The 17,309-nt window shown below is 69.3% G+C and overlaps 4 protein-coding genes across 4 annotated transcripts; 1 reads left to right on the top strand and 3 right to left on the bottom strand.

Moving 5' to 3' along the window:
- Positions 1-43: 43 nt before the first annotated feature.
- On the bottom strand, positions 44-8,417 carry MAN2B1 (mannosidase alpha class 2B member 1). The gene is given in 33 exon segments (XM_055793239.1): positions 44-179; positions 248-351; positions 725-810; positions 813-870; positions 949-1,149; positions 1,151-1,186; positions 1,281-1,361; positions 1,443-1,523; positions 1,525-1,531; positions 1,612-1,713; positions 1,798-1,916; positions 1,999-2,055; positions 2,057-2,117; positions 2,197-2,273; positions 2,275-2,295; positions 2,535-2,700; positions 2,702-2,730; positions 2,805-2,831; positions 2,833-2,922; positions 3,003-3,110; positions 3,606-3,715; positions 3,785-3,863; positions 3,961-4,087; positions 4,164-4,246; positions 4,328-4,444; positions 4,546-4,688; positions 5,563-5,591; positions 5,593-5,685; positions 5,781-5,929; positions 5,931-5,974; positions 6,744-6,917; positions 7,337-7,439; positions 8,210-8,417. Coding segments are annotated over 33 exon segments (3,009 nt in total). The 5' UTR covers positions 8,321-8,417.
- Positions 8,418-9,069: 652 nt separating this feature from the next.
- On the bottom strand, positions 9,070-10,956 carry WDR83OS (WD repeat domain 83 opposite strand). Its single transcript, XM_055793238.1, has 4 exons — positions 10,789-10,956; positions 9,759-9,864; positions 9,373-9,470; positions 9,070-9,219 (listed from the first exon to the last, which is right to left on the bottom strand). Exons 1-4 carry the CDS (start codon positions 10,821-10,823, stop codon positions 9,153-9,155), a joined length of 306 nt encoding a protein of 101 aa, XP_055649213.1. The 5' UTR covers positions 10,824-10,956; the 3' UTR covers positions 9,070-9,152.
- WDR83 (WD repeat domain 83) lies at positions 10,866-13,220 on the top strand. Its single transcript, XM_055793237.1, has 9 exons — positions 10,866-10,995; positions 11,631-11,751; positions 11,828-11,933; positions 12,042-12,090; positions 12,197-12,323; positions 12,401-12,468; positions 12,578-12,686; positions 12,779-12,893; positions 12,985-13,220. The coding sequence occupies exons 1-9, from the start codon at positions 10,893-10,895 to the stop codon at positions 13,138-13,140; spliced, it is 954 nt and encodes a 317-aa protein (XP_055649212.1). The 5' UTR covers positions 10,866-10,892; the 3' UTR covers positions 13,141-13,220.
- Positions 13,212-17,309, bottom strand: DHPS (deoxyhypusine synthase). Its single transcript, XM_055793236.1, has 10 exons — positions 17,285-17,309; positions 16,228-16,993; positions 15,746-15,907; positions 14,804-14,925; positions 14,613-14,709; positions 14,400-14,486; positions 14,200-14,305; positions 13,982-14,085; positions 13,770-13,895; positions 13,212-13,684 (listed from the first exon to the last, which is right to left on the bottom strand). The coding sequence occupies exons 2-10, from the start codon at positions 16,426-16,428 to the stop codon at positions 13,589-13,591; spliced, it is 1,101 nt and encodes a 366-aa protein (XP_055649211.1). The 5' UTR covers positions 16,429-16,993; positions 17,285-17,309; the 3' UTR covers positions 13,212-13,588.

Here is a 17,309-nt window from a genome sequence, read left to right as displayed (position 1 = left end):
GGGGGGCACAGGGGAAGAGCCCCCCCAGGGGGAGAGGGGCTGCTCAGAGACCCCCCGGGCCAGCTCCAGGCACCTTGTGCTGCACGGTGGCCAGGAAGGTCCTGATCTCCATGGGCTGCAGCGTGATGTGGCTGGGGTCCAGTTTTGCGGACTGGTCGGGACTGAGGCTGAACCTGGATGAGGGGAGAGGTGAGGGGAGGCTCCCAGCCCACCCCCCCCCCCCCGGCCCCCCCGGCCCCTCCCAGTACCTGTGGCCGGGGTCCAGACCAGGCGGGAGATGGCCTCGAGGGGCAAGTCGGCTCCCAGGCTCATCTCCTGCACCGAGGTGACGGTGAATGCCGAGAAGAGAGTCTGGGGGGGGTGGGGGGAGCGGTCAGCGACCGCCCCACACCCAGCCCCACAGATGGGATCACCTCTGGGATCAGCTCCGGGATCGGGGAGCCCCTTGGGGCTGGGGCAGCTGAGCCGTGGGGGGAGCCCAGCTGCAGGGTTGGCTCCTGGCTGGGCTGAGGCCCGCGGGACCCCCTGGACCACCCACCCCCCCAGGCTCAGGCCCCAGGACCCCTCCAGGACCCCCCTCCCAGGCTCAGCCCCTAGGATTATGCCCATGGGACACACACCCCCTGCCCCAGGGCTTAGTCCCCTGGGATCACCCCAGGGGTCAGGTCCGTGGGATTCCCTCGGGCCCCCCCTGGGCTCAGCCCCCCCGGGCCCCCCCACTCACCAGGAGGTCGATGGTGACGGGCCGGGAGCTGTTGGCGCTCTCCCCCCCCTCAAATTGATGCTCTAGCCGCAGCAGGACCCCAGCGTCCACTGCGCCAGCGTCAGGAGGTGGACGTTGGGGGGCAGCTCCTGCCGCAGTGCTGAGAACTGTGGGGACACAGTGAGGGTTGGGGGGCACCGGGCCAGCCCCCCCCCTTTCCCCAGGCAGCCCCCTCCCCACCTCACCTGCCGCAGGGTGGGCTGGCTGTGGCGGTAAGAGGGACCCCCCCCGGGGGCCAGCACGGCATAGGGCGCCATGAACTGCTCCTGGCTAGCGGCCGGTGCTGGTCGGCCCGCCGCCTCCACCGTGTCGAGGAGCACGAGGTGGTAGCCACGGACCACCAGCCCCTGGTTGTTGGCTCCCAGCTCCACCAGCGGCTCCCCCACAACCCCGGTTGTCATCGTACAGGAGCCGCCGATGGACCTGGACAGGGAGGGGGGGACACACGACACACACAGCGGTTACGTGCCAGCGTGTCCCCCCCAGCCGGGGGGCTGCCCGCGCTGCATCCCCTCACCATGAGCTCCAAGGAGCCGTCAAAGATGCTGCTGCCGCCCTGCGAGCGATCGGTCAGCACCGTCAGCTGGAACTTCTTGTCCTGCGGGCAGGGAGGGAGGTGCCACACGTGTGACGAGCTCTGCCCCAGCCTCAGCCCTGCCGCCCACCCCCAGGCCAGTACCTTGATGAAGATCCGGCTGTTAACGGGGTAGTAATTCCCCGCCACGGGCTCCGTCTGGCTCAGGTTCCACGTGGGACGGTTAGTCACGCCTGGGGACAAGGTGGAGGCTAGTTATGAGGGGGGGGGGGGGCTGGGGGGGCTGCGGCGAGCGCCTGGGACCAGCCTCCACCTGCGCTCCAGGATCTGCCGCCCATTGGAGTCTGTGTAGAAGCGGGCGCCCGTCTGCAGCGTTGTCTGGAAGCGGCTGATGATCTCCTTGCCCCAGCCGTCCCTGGGAGAGATGTGGGGTGAGCGGTGGGCTTCCCGGGGTGGGGGGGGGGGGGGGGGGGGGCCACCGACCCCATCCCTTACTCACGCCACGGGGATGGGCCCCACGGTCCACTCCAGCTCCACGTAGGGCTGCCCCGCGTGGAGCCGCACCACTTGGGAGCACCACGAGGAGAAGTTCTGGTAGACCTCCTGCACCAGCGCGTTCTGCCAGGGACATGGCCGGGCTTGGCACCCTGGGACACCCCAGGGACGGGGACACCCCGCGGGGGCACATCCCGCCACCCACCTTCACGAGGTACGTGGAGACCCGCTTGGAGACGGGGATGGGCTCGGAGCTGTTGGGGGCGGAAGATGTAGGCACCCGATGCCTGGGGGCTCTCGTCGTTGCCGACGCTGGCGTTGTACCTGGGACAGGAGGAGGAGGAGGATGATGAGAGGCTGCGGATGAAGGCACCCAGGTGCCTCAGGCCCTACCAGTGCTCACCAGTAGAAGCTCTGGAAGACGGGCAGCGAGATGCTCTTGTCCAGGTTCTGGATCTCCCTCAGGTGCCCGGTGGAGGGGGTCAAACAGCACCCGGACATGCTGCGGGGTGGGAGGGTGGTGGGTTCACACCTGCCCCCCGCCCCCCTCCGCCCCTCCCTGCTCCTCCCATCACCCCACTGGTTTAACTGGGCCAATGCTGTGCCTCCCCCTGGGGGGGTTCTGACACAGGGGGGCTTCCCCTCGCCCAGGGACTCACTGAAGCCCCCAGGACCCCAACCTGCATCTATTCAGCACCCAGCGCTTGGGGAGGGGGGGCACGCGCACCGCATGAGCCGTACCTCATTCTGGATCTCCTGAGGCTGCGACAGCCCCGCGGCGTGGGTGGGGGGCCCGCGGGGGTCCCGACGGCTCAGCCGGGAGACCGTGAAGGCACTGAAGCCCAGGGGGGGCGCGGAAGCCTGGAACAGGAGCTCCCTGGTGGCGTTGCGCCGTCCCCCCGCAGCCGGCGGGTGTGAAGTTGGAGATGGGGACAACCTGGGGACAAGCAGGGGGGGGTCAGGGGGGGGCCACAGCTGGGCGGGGGGCTGCGGTGACCGGCCAGAGCTCACCTCGCTGGGCACGGGCTGGCCCTGGGGGTCCGACACCCGCGTAGGACACCCCGTTGACCGGCAGTCGGATGGGCCAGGACACGCGACGGCCCAGGGGGTTGTAGAGGATGACGGTGAACTGGGGGACAGAGGGACACTGCATTAGCCATGCCGGGACCCCCCGCCCCCCCCCAGCCCCCCCCCCCCCGAGGTGCTCACGCGGCCGGCCGCCTCCGTCAGGGGACAGACGCTGACGTTGAGGGCGTTGCAGAAGATGAAGTTCTCCTTGCTGCCGCTGAGGCTGGCCAGGGCATTGGCCACCAGGACCTGCCGGGAGCCGCCACGGTCATTACAGCGCGGCCAGTAATGAGGGGGGGGGGGGTCACCGGCCCGTGTCCCACCCAGCCACGGCCACAAGCTCCCATCCTCTGGCCACCCAGACCCCGCCTGTCCCAGGGTGCTGGCTGGGGGCTCATCCCCAGGATGCTGGCTGCGGTCCCCCAAAATGCTGGTTGAGGCTGGGGGGGGGATGGGACGGGACTCGACTCGTCCCCAAAATGCTTGTTGGGGCTGGGCTGGGGGGTCTCATCCCCAAAATGCTGGCTGGGGGGGGGGGGGGGTGTCTCATCCCCAAAATGCTGGCTGGGGGGGGGGTGTCTCATCCCCAAAACATCCATTGGCTCCTGTCCCCCACCAGACACCAGTTCATCCCCGCAGCCACACCAGTTTCCCCCCGGGCCACAATGCTGATTCACCCCCAGCCCCTACCCCCACCCCTCATTTCATTTCCCACCGCCAAACAGGCGGAGGGGGTGGTCTCACCTGGCAGCTCCCCCACCCCCCCGCCAGCTGCCTGGCGTAGTCATCGGCCACGTGCTGCTTCTCGGTTCCGCTCACGGCGTCGTGGTGCTGCGCCACGGCCACGGCTTCGCCTGGGGGGGGGTGGGAAGGTGTCGGGGGGGTCCGAGGAGGTCGTGGGGGGGCTCCACGCTGGCACTTACGGAGCACAGAGCTGTCCCCAGGTCCGTAGGGTCCCTGCTGCGCCGCCGCTCCTGCCAAAACCTCCAGCTGACTGCAGATCTGGGTGCGAAAGTGTGTGTGTGTGGGGGGGGGGGGTCAGCGAGAGGGGTGGGGGTCCCAGGGGTCCCAGGGGGGGCGGGTTATCCCACCATCCCACCTGGAGAAAGTTATTGCTGAGGCGTTCGTAGCGCTTGAGGGCTGGTCGGCTGGTGAAATAACCCGTCCAGAACTGGTGGGGACCGTCGGCGTAGGGAAAAAATCATCCGTCTTCAAGGACCTGGGGCGGGGGGGGGGCAGTTGTGTCCGTCTGTCTGTCCGCCCCGCCCCCCCCAGCCCCCCCCAGCCCCCCCCCAGCCTCACCAGGAGAGGTTAGCCCGGTGCAGCTCCCACAGGTAGCAGGACGGGGTGGAATAGAGGACGTGGACGCGGCTGCCGTTGGCTTGCTGGAAAAAGTGGGGAGGGGGTGAGATTGGGCTGGGGGGGGGTGGGGGGTGGGGAATGGGGGGGCCCGGACCCCTCCTCACCCGCGCATTGACGTGGGCGATGAGCTTGTCCATGTTTTTGAACCACAGGTTGGCGTTTTCGTAGTGGAAGTCGGAGCCCATCGTCATGATGATGTGGTTGGTGCGGTAGCGCTCAGCCTGGGGGGGGGGGGGGCACAGGTCAGCACCCCCCACACCAGGGGGAGACCCCGGCCCCCCGGCCACACACACCCACCCCCCCAGCACCCAGGGGTACCCACCTGGCTGGCTGCGATCTGCAGGAAGGCGGAGACGATGGTGTCCACGTTGTTCTCCTGGCTGTCCTGGTCCACCACGGGGGGGTCGGAGCAGAGCTGGTCCCAGCAGAACCCCGGCGGTGGGTTGTAGACGTTGGGGAGGATGCCTGGGGGCAGCCCCCCCCTCCCCCGGTCAGCCTGGGGGCAGCCCCCCCCTCCCCCAGTCAGCCTGGGGGCAGCCCCCCCCTCCCCCAGTCAGCCTGGGGGCAGCCCCCCCCCTCCCCCAGTCAGCCTGGGGGTGGGGATAGGGACAGAAGAGCTGGGGAGGGGTTTGGGAGCATCCCTGGGGGACAAGATTCAAAAAAAAAAAAAAAAAAAAAAATAAAAGAAGCATATCCCAGAAAGGGACAAGATTTAGAAAAAAAAAAAAAATATTGTATCACAGAAAGGGATGAGATTAAAAAAAACAAAAAGCCAACAAACAAATATGCCAGAAGGGAAACATCCCAGAGAGGAATGAGATAAAAAACCAAAACTAAACAACCCAAAGGAGAATAAGATTAAAAAAAAAAAAAAAAAGTTTAAAAAAATCGTATCCTAGAGGGAAATGACGTAACAAAATAAATAAAATCTCATATCCCTGAGGGGAATGAGATGAAAATAATAACAATAAAATTATATTCCAGGGGATGATGAAATAAAAATAAATAAATAAAATCCCTGTACCCCCGAGAATGAGAAAAGATAAAAATAAATAAAAAAAAACAGTCAAACCCCAGAGGGCGATAAGATAAAGAAAAAAAATTACATCTCAGAAAAAGATGAGATAAAAATAGTAATAGCAGCCCAGAGCTAAATAAAATAATGTAAAAAATATCACAGAGGGGGTCCCCAGGATGGTGACAGCCCTGGGGGGGGGCTGGGGGTGGCGCAGGGACGTGGGGGGGGCTCGGGGGGTGGCGTGACCCCCCAGACAGGGAAACCCCCCCCCCCCCCAGCAGTCTGGGGGACCCCAGGGGACACTGTGGGACCCCAACCCACCGGTGAAGAGGTCGCCGTCGGGGGGGGGGCGGGCGCCACAGCATCTCCATCTCCCGCAGCCCCTCCCGCGCCGCCTTGTCCTGGTGGTCCACTCGCCCCACGAAGAGCCCGTCGTAGCCCATTCTGCAGGGCACCGGGGGTCAGCCGGGCCCCCCGGCACCCCGGGGTGGAGGTGGGGGCTGTGGAATGAAGGGGGGGGGGGGGGGCGGTCCCAGACCTGGGCGAAGATGGCAGCCAGCTGGCGGGAGTGGCCGAAGGGGTCGATCTGCCAGGCGATGCGGGGGGTGGCGCAAGCGCCCAGGTGGCGGGCAAGGAAGCGGCGCCCCAGCGCCAGCTGCTCGATGGCGGGGCCGTAGTGGGTGGTTGCCCTCGTCGCTCATGCACCAGCCCCCCCCCACAAACTCCAGGCGCCCTGCGGGGACAAGGGGGGGCTGGGGACATGTGGCACCTCGCCCCGCCAGCGCCCCCGGTCCCCAGGGGGTACCCCGGAGGCGGCTGCTTCCCCCTTTGGGGGCGCCCCCCAGGCTTACTGCAGCCCCCAGGCACCCCAGGGCCCCCCCGTGTCCCTCTGCACCCCCATAACCACCCAGACACTCCAGTCTCCCACATAACCCCCCCACAGGACCCCCATAACCTGCCAGTCACCCCTGTGCCCTCCCATAACCCCCAGTCACCCCATGCCCTCCCAACACCCCAGTGTCCCCCATAACCCCCCATAATCCCCCCATAGGCCCCCCCATATCCCCCGTCACCTCTGTGCCCTCCCATAACCCCCCAGACACCCCCTAACACCCCAGACATCTCTGTGCCCCCCCATAAACCCCCCCAGAGGTCCCCCCGTAACCCCCCCACGTCCCGGTGCACTCATATAAACCCCCCAGAAACCCTCGTGCCTCCCCATAACCCCCCAGACACCCCAGGGCCCCTCCTAAGCCCCTCAGAGCCCCCCCCTAAACCCCCCAGACACCCCCCCATATCCCTGTGCGCCCCTTGTAACCACCCTAGACACTCCAGTCACCCCAGCGTCCCCCCCATAATCCCCCAGACACCCCAGTGACCCCCCCCCATGTCCCTGTGCACCTCCATAACCCCCCCAGACACCCCATGTGCCCCCCATGACCCTGTGTGCCCCCAAGGACACCCAAGCCCCCCCTCCTCCCCCCCCAGCAGCCCCCCCCTACCCTCCTCCACCAGCTGGCGCACGGTGCGGTGGGTGGCCTCATCCTGCTGCTGCCACCAGCGGGCCAGGAAGGCCACCTCGGCGTAGACGAAGCGGCGGGAGGGGACGGCCACCAGCTGGGCCACCACCGAGTCCAGGATGTACTGCACCCCCGCATGCTGCACCTCGTTATGCACTGGGGGGGGGGGGGGGGCACCCAGCACCAGGGGGGAGGCAGGTCACAGCAACGTCCGTGGGGGACACAGGTGACATCAGAACACGGGGGAGGACAAGGTCATGGCAACATCCAGGGGACATCGCGGGAGGGCACGCAAGGGGTCCCCAAGGAGCAAACCAGGGTTGTGACACCACGTGCTGTCCCCACTCCAAGGGCAGGATTTGTCCCCTTGTCCCCCACCCTGCCACCCCTGTGCCAATCCACCTCCGCGCCCCTTCGCCCCCGCCACGTGTCACCTCCACCCGGGCAGCGGCCTTGGAGCTGTCACCTCTGCCCCCAACAAGCGCCACCGTGGTGGCCTTGGGGATGTCACTGCCCCTCCCCCACCCGGCCACCACCGTGGGGGGGTGGGGGGAGGACAGGGCAGGGACACCCACCTCCGTAGTAGTATTGCTCCACCGTCTTCAGCCAGCCCACGTCGTCGTGCGTGTGGGGCACCAGGTGCACGTTGAGGAGGTCGGGGCGTGTGGGTGGGCACGACTGTGGGTGAAAGTGGATTCTCTAGGGGCTCGTATGGGGTTGTGCTCACCATCCCCAACCCCGGCAGGTCCCAAGCTCTTTCCGGAGGAAGCCGTTGCATTGACAGAGCGGACGCAAACGGCTCCTAAAAACCAGGGGGTGGGGACGCTGGGGAGAAGGGGGTGGGGGGTGGGGGGGGGTGGGCAAAGGACAAGCCGGGACGCTGCCCCCCTCCCCCACCCCAGCAGTAACCGCCTGGCTGGGGCACGTGGCTGTTACTGTCTGGCCGCATCCCAGCACCCCAAACAAGGCCCCCCAGGACCCCCATCCCAGTGCTCCCACTCCCTTCCCCTCCCCAGCCCCACATATTCCCAGTTTCCTTCTCCCAGTCCCCTGCCACTCACCCCATCTGATCTCTCCCAGTTCCCCCAAGCCTATCCCAGCTGCCCCAGCCACATCTCCCCAGTTCCCTCCAAGTCTCCACCAGTATCCCAGCTTCCTCAGCCCCACCCAGTCCCTCCCGGGTTCCCAGCTCCCTCACCACAATCTCTCCCAGCTTCCCAGTTCCCCCCCAGCTCTCACCCAGTCTCCATTTCCTCAGTGCACCCTGCCTCTCCCGGTTCCTCCAGTCCACACCAGCCTCCCCCAGTTCCCCAAGTCCGCCCAGTCTCTGTTTCCCCAGTCCCTCCCAGTGCCCCCAGGACACCCCAGTTCCCCCCGTCCCTCCCAGTGTCTCCAGTCCCCGTTCCCCCAGGACACCCCAGTGCCCACCAGCCGCTCCCGGGGCCCACCTGGTACCCGCAGCCTGCGACCGCCGTTGCCCGGAGAAGGAGGAGGAGGAGGAGGAGGAAGATCAGCGCCGCCGCCCCGGGCACCGCCATGCCGTCGGCGGGCGCGGTCATGTGACCGTCTGTTCACATGACTCGGGGGGGGCCACACCCCTCCCTCTGGGCAACCGGGAGCCAATGGGCGGGGAAGGGCGGGGAAAAGCTGATTCGGCCACGCCTCCCCGCGCCCTTATTAACTGCTGTGACGGGGCGGCGCTTAACGGCGGGCAGAGAATACCTCGCAGACGGGGCGGTGACATAACGGATTTAGCGCCAATGAGAAGGAGGGTCGCCTATGATTGACAACGCCAGCCCCTCCTCCCAGGGCGGGCGTTGGCAATTGCCCTTCCGGCAGTGGGAGAATCCCCAGCAGCCAATGAAGTCTAGCAGCTCCGGAAAGCCCACCCCCGCCGAGCCGTGGTCGGCGGAGAGCGAGTGACGGGCATCTCTCTCCTCCAATGGCGCGTCGAGGAGCCGGATCCCCTTACGGAGGCCATGGCGCCGAGGTGCTGAGGGAAGCGCTCGGTTCTGGCCGCCCCCGGGGTCCCCCTCAGCCCCCCCCGGAGCCCCCCTTAACCCCTCTGCCACTCCATGGCTCCCCTCTGCCTTCAGGGCTCCCCCCGGGGCTCCCCCAGGCCTCCCACCCCATTCCTCCCTCGACTCCTGCCACCCTCAGCCGCCATTTTGCCCCCCCCCCCCAGATCTCCCACCCCTGGGGTTCCCGCAAGCCCGGGGGGGGTCCGGCCGCCCCACCAGCCTGCTGACACCGCAGCTCTGTGCGGGATCCAGCCCCTGCAGGTACAAACCACAATGACCACGCAACGTGCCCCAGCGCCCCGTTTATTGTCCCCCTGCTTTATTACACCCCCCACCCCCGTCCACACAGTGAGCATCCTCCCGGGGGTAATCACCAAGGGGGGGACATGGGCTGGGGGTTCTGGAGGTAGGACATCACCACGGCTGAGATGGAGAGCCTGGACGAGGGAGAAACACCAGGCCAGGCTTCAGGGACCCCCCCACACACACACACAGACCCCCCAAAACCAGGCCACCAGGCCAGTCTCCCCGCTGTCCCCTCTTTAGGGGACGTGGCACCGCCGGGGGGGGGGGGGGCTGCCAGCGCTCACATGAAGCTGCTCATCATCTGCTTGGTGTCCTCGGAGCTGCGGGAGTTGGCGAAGCTGATGAAGGAGCAGTAGACGGCAATCCAGGCGCACCACTTCAGCTGTGGGCAGCGGGGTATGGCATGGGGACGGCCCCTGTCCCCCCCGTCCCCCCCTGAGCCCCCCCTATAACCACCCTTGCGCACAGGCCCGGCTCCCCCTTGGCCCTTGACCACCCCAACACCCCCAGGGATGTTCCCCGGCTCCCTGAACCGCCCCGCCCCCCCCCCCCCCGGATGGTCCCTGTGCCCCCACAGCAATCAGCCCCCCCCCGAAACCGTCCGAGACCGGCCCTCAGCCCCCCCAAATCCCATCCCGCCGCCCACCCCAGGCCAGTCCCAGCACCCCACCTTGAGCATGAGCCCACACATGCTGAAGACCATCCCCAGCAGGTTCATGTAGTCGGGCGTCGGGTCCTCCAGCGCCGGGTTAGTCTCGCTGGCCGGTGGCTTGTACCTGGGGCAGGGGGCATCAGACAGGCCAGGGTCCCGGTCCCTATCCCGGTCCCTTCTCCCGCCCCCTCTGGTCCCCACAGCCTCTTTGGGTCCGTCCCCCCCTTCCCGGTCCCTCTGCTCCCCACCACGCAGCACTCTTGCCCCCCCCCCCCCCCCGCCCCCCGCCCCACCTCTTTGGTACCCCCCGGTCCCTCTCCCGGGCCGTTCTACTGGTCCCTGGGCCCCCTCCCATCATCTCTCTAGTCCCTCTGGTCCCCCCCGGTGCCCCCCCAGTCCCCTCTCGCGGTGCCTCTCGTGTCCCCTGGTCCCCTCTTCTGGCCCCCCCACCCCCCCCAGGCCTCTCTCTCGGCCCTCCTGGGCCCCCCCAGATCCCTCTGGTGTCTCCCCCAGGCCCCTCTTGCGCCCCGCCCCCCCCCCGCCCCCTCTGGTCCCCCCCAGCCCTCTCTCTTTTGGCCCCCGCCCCCCCCTCCTCCCCCCCCGGACCCTTTCGGGCCTCCCCCCCGGCCCCCTCCTCCCCCCGGCCCCCCCCCCCCCCCCCCCTCCCGCCCCCCCCTCCCCCCCGCCCCCCCCCCTCCCCCCCTCCCGCCCCCCCCCTCCCCCCCTCCCCTCCCCCCCGCCCCCCCTCCTCCCCCCGGCCCCTTTCGGGCCTCCCCCCGCCGCCTCCGTCCCCTCTCACCCCCCCGTGTCCCCCCCGTCCCTTCTCTCGCCCCCCCCGGTCCCTCAGCCCCCCCCTTCCTCCCGACCACCCTCGTCCCTCTGCCCCCCCCCCCCGGTACCCCTCTCGCTCCTCTCCCGGTCCCCCCGGTCCCCGTCCCCCCCCCCCCCGGTCCCCGTCCCCCCCCCCCCCGGTCCCTCTCTCGCTCCTCTCCCGGTCCCCCCGGTCCCCCCCCCCCCCCCCGGTCCCTCTGGTGTCCCCCCGCCCCACCTGGCCACCCGCGCCGGCCGCCGCGGATCCGCCATGCCGCCCCGCCGCCCGCTTCCGCCGCCGCCGGAAGAGGCCCCGGTGCCGGTCCCGGTGCCGGCCACGCCATGGCCTTCCCGCGGCCCCGGCCCCCCCGCCCCGAGCTGCCGCGGCGGCGGGTGCGGACACTGCAGTGCGGGCAGGGCGCGGTGCGGGCCGTGCGCTTCAACGGTGGGGCGGGGGAACCGGGGGCGGGGACCCGGGCGGGGGGGGACCGGGGACCGGGGGCGGGGACCCGGGCGGGGACCCGGGCGGGGGGGGGGGGACCGGCGACCCGGGGGGAAAACTGGGGACCCGGGCGGGGGGGGGGGGGGACCGGGGACCGAGGTGGGGACCCGGGGGGGGGGTACTGGGGACCCGGGGGGAAAACTGGGGACCCGGGCGGGGGGGCGGGACCGGGGACCGAGGTGGGGACCCGGGGGGGGAGGGGTACTGGGGACCCCGGGGGGAAAACTGGGGACCCGGGGGGGGGGGACGACCGGGGACCGAGGTGGGGACCCGGGGGTGGGGTACTGGGGACACCGGAGACTGGGGGGGGTTGAGGAGCACCGGGGACCCGAGTGGGGGAACATCGGGGACCGGGGGGGCGGAACGGGGACCCGGGGGGGCGGAACGGGGACCCGGCCCCCATCCCAGGGCCACAGGGACCCCAACTTCTTGATCCCATCCCAGGGGGGCAGCACAGCCCCGGTCTCTGTCCCATGGTCAGGAAAAGGGGAGCCAGGCTCCAGTCCCGGGGGGGTAATGGGGGGGGGGAGGGGCGGCGCCTTTGGGGTGCTCGGGGGTCACCTCAGCCCCCCCCCCAGTGGATGGGAACTACTGCATGACCTGTGGCAGCGACAAGTCCCTGAAGCTGTGGAACCCGCACAGGGGCACGGCGCTGCGCACCTACCAGGGGCACGGCTACGAGGTGCTGGATGCTGCCGGGTAAGGGGCGGGGGGGGGCTGTGGGGACCCCCACCCCTTGGGGACCCCCAGCCCCACTGATGGGGGTCTCCCCCAGCTCCTTCGACAACAGCCAGCTCTGCTCCTGCGGGGCCGACAAGACCGTGGCACTGTGGGACGTGGCCACCGGGCAAGTGGTCCGCAAGTACCGGGGCCACGCGGGGGTGAGGACACAGGGGAGGGATGATTTGGGGAGGGTGGGGTGGGCTCGGGGAGGGGGTCTGGGGGGTCAGGGCTCCTTGTGAAGTGCTGAGTCGCCGCTTCTCCCACAGAAAGTGAACTGCGTCCAGTTCAATGAGGAAGCCACCATCATAGTGTCCGGTAAGGGGGTGGAGTGGTCTTGGGGGTGGGGGTCCCACCGGTACCAAAGCCCCCCCCTCCCCCCCCCCCCCCCCCCCCGACACCACCTTTCTCCGCCCCCGACCAGGCTCTATCGACTCCACCGTCCGGTGCTGGGACTGCCGCTCCCGCCGCCCCGACCCCGTCCAAGTCCTGGATGAGGCCAAGGATGGCGTCTCCAGCGTGAAGGTCTCCGATCACGAGATCCTCTCGGGGTGAGGGATGGGGACGGGGGGGCCCCCCCAGCGTCGGGGATTCCTGCCCCCCCCCGCTAACCCCCCCGGCTCCGCAGCTCTGTGGATGGCCGTGTCCGACGCTATGACCTGCGCGCCGGCCAGCTCTACTGCGACTACATTGGGAGTGAGTGGGGGCATGCAGGATGCTGGGGGGGGGGGGGTCCCATGGGGGGGGGCTCCCAGGGATGGGGGGCGCTTCCCCGGGACACCCCCAGACTCCTGCCTGCTCCCAGGCCCCATCACCAGCGTGTGCTTCAGCAAGGACGGGCAGTGCACCCTGGCCGCCAGCCTCGACTCTACCCTGCGCCTACTGGACAAGGAGACAGGGGAGCTGCTGGGCGAGTAGGAGCCCCCTCTCCACGGTGCTGTGCCCCCCCGGGGGAAGCTGTGGAGAGGTCCCCACCTCACCCTGTCCCCCCTGGGACCCCCCACAGGTACACGGGCCACCGCAGCACGGCGTACCGGCTGGACTGCGTGCTAAGCGAGCAGGACACCCACGTGGGCAGTGCCTCTGAGGATGGCAGCGTCTACTTCTGGGACCTCGTGGAGGTGAGGAGGCGGAGTCCGAGGGGCCAAACCCACACTTCGGGGGTCCCAGGGGAGCCCCCCCCCATCCTGACACCACCCCCCACCCCCGCAGGGCTCGCTGGCGCTCAGCCTGGAGGTGGGCCGCGGCGTGGTGCAGTCACTTGCCTTCCACCCCACCCTGCCCTGCCTGCTCGCCGCCACCGAGGGCCACATCCAGCTCTGGCGCGAGGAGACCTTCCAGCCCGAGGGGGACAATACCGCCACGTGACACGGTTTGGGTGGGGGGCACCCGGCATGCCCATCCGCATCCCCCCACTAACAAGGAATAAACCCCCCCAGTGTGGAGAAGCCCCCGTGCTTTATTGGGAGCGCACGGAGCTGCACGGCCCAAGCAGCTCCAATAAATACAAGCGTTGGGGAGAGGGGAACGGGCGGACGGAGCAGGGGGACACGAGCAGGTGGAGGGGGGGGCTGGGGACAGACTGCTGGGGGGGCTGGGGACACACGGACGGTGGCGCAGGGGTCCCGGCTCCCCCGTTCCGCCAGGCAGGGGAAGCGCCCTGCTCTCTCCTGCTCGGCGCGTGCTGGTGTGTAGGGCGCAGGGAGCGGAGCCTGGGCGCGCTGAGCCCCTGCAGAGGTACTGGGGGGCTTGGCCCCCCCAAACTAGGGGCTTGGAGGGGGGGGGTGTCACCCCCAAGGGAGACCCTGCCACCGGCTCAGTCTCCCGGCGTCCCCGAGGCGAACGCATCGGCTCTCTGGGCAAACGTCTCCGCCACCAGCAGCGGAAACACCAGGGAGGCATCGGCGTAGACCTGGGCACAGGGAAGAGGGGGTGAGGATGGGGGAGCCCCCCGCCTCCGCCGGGCACCCCGAATCCCTCAGGGACCCCCGCCCCACCTTGACAGGGGTGGCATCCATCCGGATCTTGCCCCAGGACACAGCCTCATCTGGCCGCGCCCCCGAGTCGGAGCCATCGAACTCCTGCGCCGTGTTGACGTAGACAGAGAAATCGGCTCCGTTCCTCTGTGGGGCGAGAAGTGGGGTGAGGTCCCCCCCCCCCCCCCCATCCCTGGGGACATGGCGGGGGGTGGCCCCCATCCCCCCCTCACCATCAGGTTGGCGTTGGCGATGTGGTGCTTCACCAGCCCCCCGCCCAGGATGATCATTCCCGTCTTCCTGGCAAAGATGGCCTGGGTGTTGATGAGGCGCAGGTCTGCGGGCGGAGATGGCTGTTAGGGGACCCCGGGGGGGGGGGGGGGGGGGAGGGAGGAAACACCCCAACATTTGTGGGGGGACCTGGGGACACCCCCCCTGGGGACATGCTCACCCTCCACAATGTCCAGCACCAGCCCCGGGTGCTTGTAGGAGTGAAAGAAGATCATGTCCCCCAGGGAGCCATCGGTGAGCGCGGGGCTCAGCACTGGGATGTTGTTCTAGAGAGAGGAGGCGGTGACGGGGTGGTGACGGGGCAGTGACACCCCCCCACCAGAGCGGTGACACCCGGGGTGACCACCTCCCCCCCCCTACCTTCTGTGCCCAGTAGCACACCGACTCGGGGTTGTCGATCTCCTTGCCCAGCCGCGCGATCATCCTGGAGGGCGTCCACCTCGTGCCCTGCCGGACCACCACGCTCAGCACCCCCAGCCCCTTGTCCCCTCGCGTCCCCATGTCCCCCCACCCCACCCCCCCAGAGCCAGGGAGGACCCAGAGGTCCGGGCTGGGGCCCCCCCCGCCCCCCACCTGTGTTTCCTGCTCGTCCACCATCTGCTCCAGGATGGGCATCAGCCAGTCCTCGAACTTGCAGTAGTTGTCGTTGGGCACCAGCAGGTTCCCGATCCTTGGGAGAGGACAGGCTCAGCCCGGGAGGGGACCCCGGCACTGGGGAGGGGACCCCGGCACTGGGGAGGGGACCCCCTCCCCCCACCCCGTACCTGTTGATGCCACTCTGGCGCAGGTCCTGGCCCCGCAGGCTGAAGTCCCCAATGTAGGTGGGCGCCAGGCACTTGATGATGTCCTCCTCCACGCCCCCCGCCGTGGTCACCAGCACGTCCACCTGCCCCGCGGCGCAGGCTGTCAGCAGGACCTTGGGGACCCCCCAGGGACAAGTAGGGGGGGACCGTACGGCAACCTGAGGGACCACTCGAGGACAGGGCTGGGACCTTGGGGACCTCTGGGACACCCCAGAGAGCAAACTGGGACCACTGGGGACCCAGAGGGACCTCCTGGGGACAGGTCCGGGACCCCCAGGCCACCCCAGAGAGCAAACTGGGACGACTGGGGACCCAGAGGGACCTCCTGGGGACAGGTCCGGGACCCCCAGGCCACCCCAGAGAGCAAACTGGGACCACTGGGGACCCAGAGGGACCTCCTGGGGACAGGTCCGGGACCCCCAGGCCACCCCAGAGAGCAAACTGGGACCCAGAGGGACCTCCTGGGGACAGGTCCGGGACCCCCAGGCCACCCCAGAGAGCAAACTGGGACCACTGGGGACCCAGAGGGACCTCCTGGGGACAGGTCCGGGACCCCCAGGCCACCCCAGAGAGCAAACTGGGACGACTGGGGACCCAGAGGGACCTCCTGGGGACAGGACTGGGACCCCCAGGCCACCCCAGAGAGCAAACTGGGACCACTGGGGACCCAGAGGGACCTCCTGGGGACAGGACTGGGACCACGGGAACCAAGCCGGTAGCCCCCCAGTGACTCAAGGCACAGGCTGGGGACCTCGGGGACACCCTGCAGCCCCCTGGACGCCTACAAGGCCCCCCAGGGACAGAGGTGCAGCCCAGGGGGCACCCCAAGGATCTGAGGTGTGTCCCCCCCCGCGGCTGGTAGGACCCCAGACCCTGCTGGAGACCCCCAGGTGCCCCCCGCACCATGTTGTGCTGCACCAGGTAGCGGATGGTCTCCCGGACGCCGGAGCTGATGAGGTTGGAGGTGAAGCCCAGGAAGATGGTGCAGCCCGAGGGGGGCCGGGGTCCCCCCAGCCCGGCCCGGTCCCGCTCCTCCGCACTCAGCGGCTCCAGCTTCGCCGCGATCTGTGGGCGCGGGGGGGGGAAGGGGGTCAGCACCCGGGACCCCACCCCGCCGGCCGGGACTCCCTCCCCGGGACCCCTGCGACCACCCAGCCCCGGTGTCCCCATCCGGGACCCCCTCCCCGGGACGCCTGCGACCACCCAGCCCCGGTGTCCCCATCCGGGACCCCCTCCCCGGGACCCCTGCGACCACCCAGCCCCGGTGTCCCCATCCGGGACTCCCGACCCCCTCCTGCCACCCGGGACCCCCCTCCTCCCGGGATCCCAGCACCCCCCAGCCCCGGGACCCCCTCCCAGCTGCCCGGGACCCCCGGCCCCCCCACCATCCGGTGAATCTCGGCGACGGCCTGGGCGAAGCTGGTGGCCTGGAAGCCGGTGGTGAGGAAGGAGCGGAGCAGTGCGGCGTGGTCCGGGCCGCCGGCGAAGTCGTACCCGCGCACCGGGAGGCTCTGGGCCGGGAGAGGCCCGCTCGGCTTCAGCACGGCCCGCAGGGCCGCGGCCGGGGCCTGCCCCGGTGCCGCCATGGGGCTCCGGCCGCCTCACTCCTCCGCGCCGCCGCTGCGCGCCGCCATCTTGGCCCGCCCTGTGCCGTACGACTGCGCGCCGCCATCTTGGCCTGCACGGTACCCTGCCCGCCGCCATCTTGAGGCTGGACGGTGGCCGCGGAGGGACAACACGCCCCCAGAAGCGAACCGCCTCAGCTCGGGCAATGGCGCTGGGGTGACCCCGAACCCTCCATCCCCTGCAGCGCCCCGAAACCACCCAATATCGCCCCAAAAGCGCAGGATCCCCCACGGGGGAGGGGCGAAACCTCTGCTCCAGTCAAATCCTTTTAATACCCACGAACAGGCAGCAGCTTCCAGCCCCACCAAGGGCCCAGGGCCAGGCCCGTCTCCTCCATGTTGGGGGGCGTGGAGGGGATCCCGCTGGGAGCGGGGACAGAGCCCCCCTTCGGCAGGGAGCCCCCCGGCACCCCTCCTTCCTGGGCAGCGAGCACGGGATCGTGGCATCACGTCAAGTCCGGAGCCTCCACACCTCGACCGAGAGGCCCCCCGAGGCGGCTGCCACCACGTCACCATCCACGCTGATCTGGGGGGGGCGAGAACGGCACCGGGGCGCTCTGATGGGGGTCACCCCCTCCTCAGCATCGGGGCGCTCTGATGGGGGTCACCCCCTCCTCCCCTCCTGTGGGACGCCCCCCCCCCCCCCAGGGAGCCCCCGCTACAAGGACCAGCACAGGAGATGCAGTGGCACGGCAGGGCTGATGGGGTGCTTGCACACGCGTGTGCGAGGTGAGGGTGTGTGCGTACGCATGTGCGAGGTGGGGGTGTCGGGGGGGGGCGTGCACACACGCGTGCGAGGGGGCAAGTGCCTCCTTACCCCGTTGAGCACGTTGTCATGTGTC

This window comes from Falco peregrinus (genome assembly GCF_023634155.1).
Source record: "Falco peregrinus isolate bFalPer1 chromosome 12 unlocalized genomic scaffold, bFalPer1.pri SUPER_12_unloc_7, whole genome shotgun sequence".
Classification (NCBI taxonomy): domain Eukaryota; kingdom Metazoa; phylum Chordata; class Aves; order Falconiformes; family Falconidae; genus Falco; species Falco peregrinus.
This window is presented reverse-complemented; position numbering and strand designations above follow the sequence as displayed.

Excerpts from the sequence above, each read along its gene's own strand:
- WDR83OS (XM_055793238.1), bottom strand. The coding sequence starts at position 10,823 with ATGGCGGATCCGCGGCGGCCGGCGCGGGTGGCCAG. Across the intron at positions 9,865-10,788 it reads CGGCCGGCGCGGGTGGCCAG|GTACAAGCCACCGGCCAGCG; the intron begins GTGGGGCGGGGG and ends CCCCTGCCCCAG. Across the intron at positions 9,220-9,372 it reads CAGATGATGAGCAGCTTCAT|GCTCTCCATCTCAGCCGTGG; the intron begins GTGAGCGCTGGC and ends TCCCTCGTCCAG.
- WDR83 (XM_055793237.1), top strand. The coding sequence starts at position 10,893 with ATGGCCTTCCCGCGGCCCCGGCCCCCCCGCCCCGAGCTGCCGCGGCGG. Across the intron at positions 12,324-12,400 it reads GATCACGAGATCCTCTCGGG|CTCTGTGGATGGCCGTGTCC; the intron begins GTGAGGGATGGG and ends CCGGCTCCGCAG. Across the intron at positions 12,469-12,577 it reads CTACTGCGACTACATTGGGA|GCCCCATCACCAGCGTGTGC; the intron begins GTGAGTGGGGGC and ends GCCTGCTCCCAG.
- DHPS (XM_055793236.1), bottom strand. The coding sequence starts at position 16,428 with ATGGCGGCACCGGGGCAGGCCCCGGCCGCGGCCCTGCGGGCCGTGCTG. Across the intron at positions 14,710-14,803 it reads CGCCAGAGTGGCATCAACAG|GATCGGGAACCTGCTGGTGC; the intron begins GTACGGGGTGGG and ends TCCTCTCCCAAG. Across the intron at positions 13,896-13,981 it reads TCGCCAACGCCAACCTGATG|AGGAACGGAGCCGATTTCTC; the intron begins GTGAGGGGGGGA and ends CTCGCCCCACAG.